Source organism: Stegastes partitus, unplaced genomic scaffold, assembly GCF_000690725.1.
Source record: "Stegastes partitus isolate 25-593 unplaced genomic scaffold, Stegastes_partitus-1.0.2 Scaffold161, whole genome shotgun sequence".
Taxonomy (NCBI): domain Eukaryota; kingdom Metazoa; phylum Chordata; class Actinopteri; family Pomacentridae; genus Stegastes; species Stegastes partitus.
The window spans coordinates 134,187-141,297 of record NW_007577892.1 but is presented as its reverse complement, the minus strand read 5'-3'; the positions used below and the strand labels follow the sequence as shown (position 1 = coordinate 141,297).

The following is a 7,111-nucleotide window of genomic DNA, read 5'->3' as shown; positions in this document are numbered from 1 at the left end:
GCCCCCCCGCGACCCTAGTGAGGATTAAGCGGTGTATAGAAAATGGATGGATGGATGGAATTCCCAAATCTAACTTCTTGAAGATTTTTGCTTAAATGCAATTAACATCATACTTTGTTGTTAATGTGTAAAACTATTAATTAGATTAGATCAGATTAGATTAGATTCAATTTTATTGTCATTACACATGTACATTAACAAAGCAACGAAATGCAGTTAGCATCTAACCAGAAGTACAATAATGCAGAGTATGAAGTGCATATATATATATATAGATAGATAGATAGATAGATAGATAGATAGATAGATAGATAGATAGATAGAGATATACACACACACACACAGTGATTAAAAGGAATCAAAGTATATTTTTCTCTACTGTGAATTTTTTATATGAAAAGCATAAAATGTTTCATTTGTGGCTTTCATTTGTTTTTCATTAACATACTATGTGAGTTTTGAGTTGTTTGTTTTAAAAATGAACAGCCTTTTTCTATTTGGATGCATGTGCACTGCTAATGATTCAGTGTGTGTTGGTTTCATTCTTGTTCAGTCACATGGAGATCATCACGGAGGAGAAACCACACGCTCACTTGTTGACATTTTTGCTGTCACTCATGCCCTTACTCATATGGCACTTTAAGTGTGTGGCTTCTATTTAGATTATTAAAGATGACAGCCTTCAGGTGTGTACGTAGGCACACATAGCTTTTTCATTGTCTTGTTTCCATTGACGGACATCAAGCCACAGCTAAGCTCGTGTAGGAGGAAGTGGAAGGTGTCTGGTTGGGGGCTGCCGTGACGTTGCTTCCTGTTCCCATGACTGAGTTACAGTTTCCACCAGAGTTGTTAAAAGAGACAATGGGTGTACACTTCATTTCATTCCTGCCACTTTAATCTGCAGGTTTGTTTTATGTTCTCTGTGGATTAATAAATCATCTGATGGTTTTGTTTTACCAACAGCTGGCCTGAAGTGAAAGAACGCTGGTTCGATACTCTTCAGAGGTAAGAACAACAGTTTTATTTATAGAAAAGTTTATTCTAGCAAACTGTTGTGGACACTCTTTTAGTTATCGTAACTGATGAGACTCGGGCAGTATTTGAGATCGACTGTAAAGGCTTTGTAGATAATGTGGTATTTATATTATCAAGATGATATCTTTAAACAATGTAGAATTCTGGTAATGTGTCCCTAATAATAAAATAGGTGGTAGCAATGAATTTAACCACCCTTAATTCACAGTTTGACCTTGAAATCAACGCTTTGGGTTTTTATAAAAAATTCAATTTGAAGACCCAAAAATATGACTACTCAGGCAGAGTGCATTGTGTTTGAAGATAAAAGGGACATTTCTCAGCAAGTGTGTTTTGTTCTTATCACAGAAAAATTAAAGGTGCAAAAGCGAGGGCTGGTTGTGCTTCTTCACCGCCAGACGTCCTCATGAAGGTGTTGAGTGGCAGCATCGCAGTAAGTCTCTCAACAAACACCCACTAAACAGAACATTAAAAATTGAAAAGGAGCTGTTGGTAAATAAAATCTCTTTCTCTCTCTTTTTCACTGTTTTGTAGACTAAAACTCTAACTGGAGGTGGCATGGAACAATTGATTGAGTTTCCATTTGATGTAAGTAAAATCCCAATTTAACCATCTTCTTGTGGTAAAAATGTTCACGTGAAACAACTATTAACAAAAGAGTCCTGCATTTCTCTGCTCCTGCTGAAACAAGGCTACATCAGACAGATTTGGTCGGATCAATATACAGCTTCTGAAAAGCATAAATTTGTAGGAAGTACTGTTAAACTGCACAATAAAAATATATACAGTTAAAGATGATTTAAAAAAATGACACATATGACTGATTAGTATTAGTTTGCATTTGTTTTTTTCTAGTCCAATTTTGTCTTTCTAACTTATTCAGCTGTAAACAGTTGGTTAAGTTAAAAAAAAAAACAAAAAAAAAACACAACCCCCACTAACTGTTCTTGCTTGCATACTCATCTTTGTTACATCACTTTTTTTATTATTATTTTGTTTCCAGGGTGATGCAAAGATCTCTGCTCTGTCAAAGCAGTGTAATAATCAAGAGGACAGGCTGACACAGCCCATTGGTGAGTTTGAAAGTCTCTTGTTTTGCAGATGTCTCTTCGCTGCAGGGGGGAGGGTCACATTATGTGTGCCATGTCTAGAGATGACACCAAAGAGAATAACCACAAAGATTGAAAAAGGAAGTCTAGCTACTGATGGTAGTGAACAAGTGAATAACAGTTTTCATCACATTGGCACTCTTGTAAATCTGGTTTTATCGCTATTTTGCACTAATTCAGAAGCATTCATTTATATATATATATATATATATATATATATATATATATATATGTGTGTGTGTGTGTGTGTGTGTGTGTGTGTGTTAATTGATGAAACATTTCTGTTACTATCAGAAACCAAGTGGAGCCTGGTGAGGAGGCTCAGAAAGGGCTCTAGTTTCCGCATTAAACCATGCAGAACAGAAGCAGACACCAAGACTCAGCTGTTTGGACAGCCCCTCTTCAAGATATGTCCAGATGACTGTTCACTTCCCAAACCTATCACAGTAAGTTGAACTTTGACAAATTTCAGATTTTATGTCATGTCAGTTAGTTTGTTTCTCTCCAGGATTTGCTGTTGTTCTTCTGTGAGCATCAACTGTAAACAAGTTTTTTCTTACATGAGCTTTGACAGTGGCATTCATAACAAGGAAAGGAAGCCATTCAAGCACATGAGCTGCATGTTGATTAGACTCACACACACATCCTGTTTCTGATTTTATTAACTCTCTTTCCCTCATCAGGACCTGCTGGTGTTGCTTAGGAGGAGAGGTCCATCCACAGAAGGGGTGTTTCGGAAGCCATGCAACAGCAAGCACATGAAGGACATCAGAGAGCAGCTCAACAGCGGTGTGGAGGTGGACCTAGAGGGTCAGCCAGTCGTTCTCCTCGTTGGACTGCTCAAAGTATGTTTGTGTACCTGTTGAGAAGACACTTTTATTGTTACTGTTGTATTTGGTCACTTGTGCTACAGCACTTGCGGTACCATTAGTTTTATGAAACCTTTGTCACAACTGATGTTCTTACAAGTCTATTTTGACCATTACCACTTAACTACAACTGCAACTTCTATTATAATGGTAGTATTGTGGTAGCTGTTAGAGTACTCAGATATGTTACTTAAATGAGATTAGCAATATTTAAGTGCTTTTACTTTCGCAAAAAAAAAATAAAAAATTAGCATCAGAATTTAAGTCACAAGATCATTCCTGTTAATAATTACTGTGTGTCATCGCCATCCTTTTCATTTTTCACAGAGCTTTCTGAAGGAACTGCCTGGCAGCCTGCTGGTGTCTGAACTTTATGACAAGTGGATGATGGCTCTGGACAATGAAGATACCCAGCAGAGAGCTGTGGAAATCAAAAAGTAAGCAACTGTTACCTGCTAGCAAGTCTAGTCAGTGCCATTTACCTGCATGTTGCATTTACTGAATATATGGCATTTAAATGTGAAAGAAAAGCAGATGGAATTTTCATGAATGGTTGTTTGGCTAAGAGCAAACATAGGTTTGGAGTTTTACAGGGTAATTCTAAATGTCCTCCGTTTGTGGCATGAACACAAACCACTTCTCTCTTTTTTTTTTTTTTGAAAGTCAGTCTTCTGTTTTAAAAAAAAAAAAAAAAGGAAGAAAGTTAAACAAAAAAGGAACGCCAATCTAATCTTCTTCCTGTTTTTTCCTGAACTGCCAATCAGCGTTTTAGATGATCTCCCAGGGCCGAACAAACTCCTCCTGCGACATCTAATATGTGTCCTCCATCACATCCTTGAGAATGCGGATATCAACAAGATGGATGCTTACAATCTGGCAGTGTGTATTGGCCCCACACTCCTGCAGCTGGATGACACCCGACTGGATGAGCAGAAGGAAAAGATGAAGAAGGTCTTGTAAAGCCATGTTATGAATATACTTTCTCACTTTTTGTGCTTTGAAGCTTTGTGGTTCATACTGCAGAACACCTCAAAGGTTTCCTAAGCATGATTACACTCAGAATTTGATAGTTGTTTGGTTTGCTAACTACAGAGCCATAGTAAGTGATATTAAAAAACAAACCATCTGGACCAAGTGCACTGTGCATCTGTTTTCAGAATTCAAAATTTTCACTTTAATTTTCAACAGGGATATTGATGTTCATTTTACTTACCATGGTTCCTTTTCTGATTTGCTTCAGGTAACAGAGTTGACTCAGTTCCTGATTGAGAATTGTGAGATTCTTGGAGGGAACATCCCAAGTTTGCTGGACACTGATGAAGGTAAACTATAACGTCACTTAAACCTTTATCATTGTCTTCCTTTGGGGACTGAAGGACCATAACTCAGACATTGTTGAGGTGATGAGGTGGCCTGAATTTTATGTTTGACTTTTTGTAAATGCAAGACCTTCTCTCGTGTTACTATCATTTGGTCTGGACCCCTTAACTTTCGCAACATAATTCTCTCTAATTTTTCAACCCAAATCCAACTCAGCAAGATTAATGTATGTTATTGAAAAAAAAATGTATATAGAAAATAATAATAATAATAATAATAATAATAATATAATAAATAAATAAATAAATAAATTTGAAAAATAATACTAATAATCTGCCTTTATGAGATGTGGTTCCAACATATTGTATGTTTTGTTGTATCTATTCAAATGGAGATAAATTTAACTAGATTTGTACAAACAAGGTAAATAAAAATAAGTAGATCCTTATCATGTCTTTTCTTTTTTTTACTTTACAGACTCCTTGTCCTCCCAGCATCATGACTCTGCATATGACAGCACTGATCCAGATGGAGATGGAGAGGCAGGAGAGAATATGAGACCCACACATGAAAAGTATGGCTCATCTTCTTCATCTTCCTCTCTTAGTCCCAACACTGCCACCTCTTCTTGGCCATCTGATGCCGTCTTCAACACAAAACCAGAATTCAACCGTCGCTGCTCTGAGCCCATCATCCTTCTTTCAGCTGATCTTCAAAGCCTTTTCAGTCATGCAAGGAGCCATGATGACTGCTCCATGGAGAGGAAGAACTTTGATGAGCAGCCTCTGAAAAAGCAGATCTCTGATGACTCCTTCTTGCTCAGAGATCGAGGTGGAGCCAAGTCAGTTCTGTCTTTTCCAAGAATTAGCAGCAGCTCCAATATGGATCCACTGCCCTACATGGGCAAAAACTGCTCCAGCTCTTCCCTAGATAGCGCTGCCTCTAACCAATCAGAGGGCTCTGTTTTCACCAGTTCCCCACTGGGGTCACCACGATGCCACAGGAGAGCAAATGCTATCAACCAGATACCAGTGGCCACAAAGGCTCAGCAGGACATTGCCAGACCAATTTCAGATGAAAGGAAACGTTCACAGTCTGTGAGAGTAGCCCCTAAAGTCCTAATGAGGACCAGGAGTTTAGGAGCCTTTAGCAGGAGCAGCCTGAAGAAAAACTCTCAGAAGGAAAACGCCTTCCCTTGTGAAACACTCCAGGAGGACTTACAGATTGAAGCAGATCCACCAGCCAACCTTCTTCACAGATCACAACGCCTCTCTGCAATTGAAGTGTTTAAGCAAATGGACAGTCAGCTGCCCTGCAGGCCTCCATCATATGAGCAAGCAGTTCAGAACGTGAGTTTCCCTCCACAGTATCAGTCAATGACTGTGCAAGATGCCGTAAACCTGGAGAGGAGGTCCCGCCCATCCTCTGTTAACTATGACTTTCCACCTGCATTCATGCGCAATGAGGACTGTTTTGCACAGGCAGCACAGGATAAAGCCAATGTTGTTGAGCGAAGGCAGCCTTTCCGCCAGAGAGCCATGTCCGAATCTGTACCTGCAGGCCATCATGAGGTCATGTCACGGAGATGTAGCCAGCCTGTGTTTGAGGAATTTAATTATGCCAAGGAGTCTTATGTTTGATTGACTTTATAGCAGTTTTACAGAATGGATTTTAGTTACACAAACCTTTTTCAAAACCAGAAAACATTCACATTTAAATATCAGTAGACAAAGCTTAAAGGGCCAGTAGTCAAAATCTGGTAACAAGAGCAAGCTTTTGTTGTATGCTTTCAGTCATTGAGTTTGTAGATTCAGAAGGCCAGCCAGGTTTGCTTTCTCACAGACAGTGTCTCATATGACTTGATTGCATGATTTCTTTTAGCAGCAAGAGTGCTTGGCCTCACCACTCCTTGCCTTTTGATTGTTCATAGGTTTTTGACTCTGCTTACTGAGCAGGTCTGTTTTAGAGGAATGTTTGTAGACTTTCATAAAGCCCATCTTTAATTTTTTTTACTGTTTAACTTTAAATGACTGTCAGTTATGTGGCACCTTGATGGTTTTTCTCAGTAGTGCTATTAAGAGTACAAGTATATATATAATTTATATGTAGGTCTCATGGTAGATTTTTCGTTTATCAGTGAAGTTATGAACACACAGTTTGCTGTGGATAAAATTTGCTGAGTTTCAGTGGTTTGTTTGAAATTTTGTTGACAGATGATATGTACAGTATAGTATGTTAAGCACATTGGGTCTTTTTACTTTGTTCAGTTATATTTGTTGTTGTTGTTTTTGCTTCTTGTGTACTCATTTCACTTTGCATGGTCTTCTTCCACTACATTAAAGCACTTTTCTGAACTATGCCTTTTTGGATGCTAAAATGTAAATTAAACAATATAGCAATAGATGCATGCATGAAGTCTTTGTCAATCACTCTTTAATAGAAATGAAACTGTTTGAGATAACCATATTTGAAATAATAAAAAAAAAACTAGAGAGAAAAAATAAAATAAAGAAGTGTCTTTTCTTTTAGAAAGCTAATGTTACAGATGGATTCGGATGAATGACTGTCGTCTTGATTGCTACCTAGTAAAATCATTAGTGACAAAATTAATAAGAAAATGACAGAAAGTGACTGCTTTGGCTCTACTTCTCTTTGCTAGATGTGTTGCGTAACATAAGCTAACAGGCCTTACTGAAAGAACAGCGTGTTCTTGCACATGCTGCATACTAAAACAGAAGGAAACCAGACACGGTCACATGGACGGATTTGGTTTTTCTC

At 38.1% G+C, this 7,111-nt stretch overlaps 1 protein-coding gene across 1 annotated transcript; it reads left to right on the top strand.

Annotated features, from left to right (window-relative positions):
* The first annotated feature begins 864 nt into the window (after window positions 1-864).
* tagapb (T cell activation RhoGTPase activating protein b) lies at window positions 865-6,839 on the top strand. Its single transcript, XM_008279503.1, has 10 exons — window positions 865-1,005; window positions 1,384-1,468; window positions 1,570-1,623; window positions 2,039-2,108; window positions 2,439-2,590; window positions 2,828-2,989; window positions 3,341-3,450; window positions 3,778-3,964; window positions 4,254-4,335; window positions 4,811-6,839. The coding sequence occupies exons 2-10, from the start codon at window positions 1,442-1,444 to the stop codon at window positions 5,971-5,973; spliced, it is 2,007 nt and encodes a 668-aa protein (XP_008277725.1). The 5' UTR covers window positions 865-1,005; window positions 1,384-1,441; the 3' UTR covers window positions 5,974-6,839.
* Window positions 6,840-7,111: the final 272 nt, after the last annotated feature.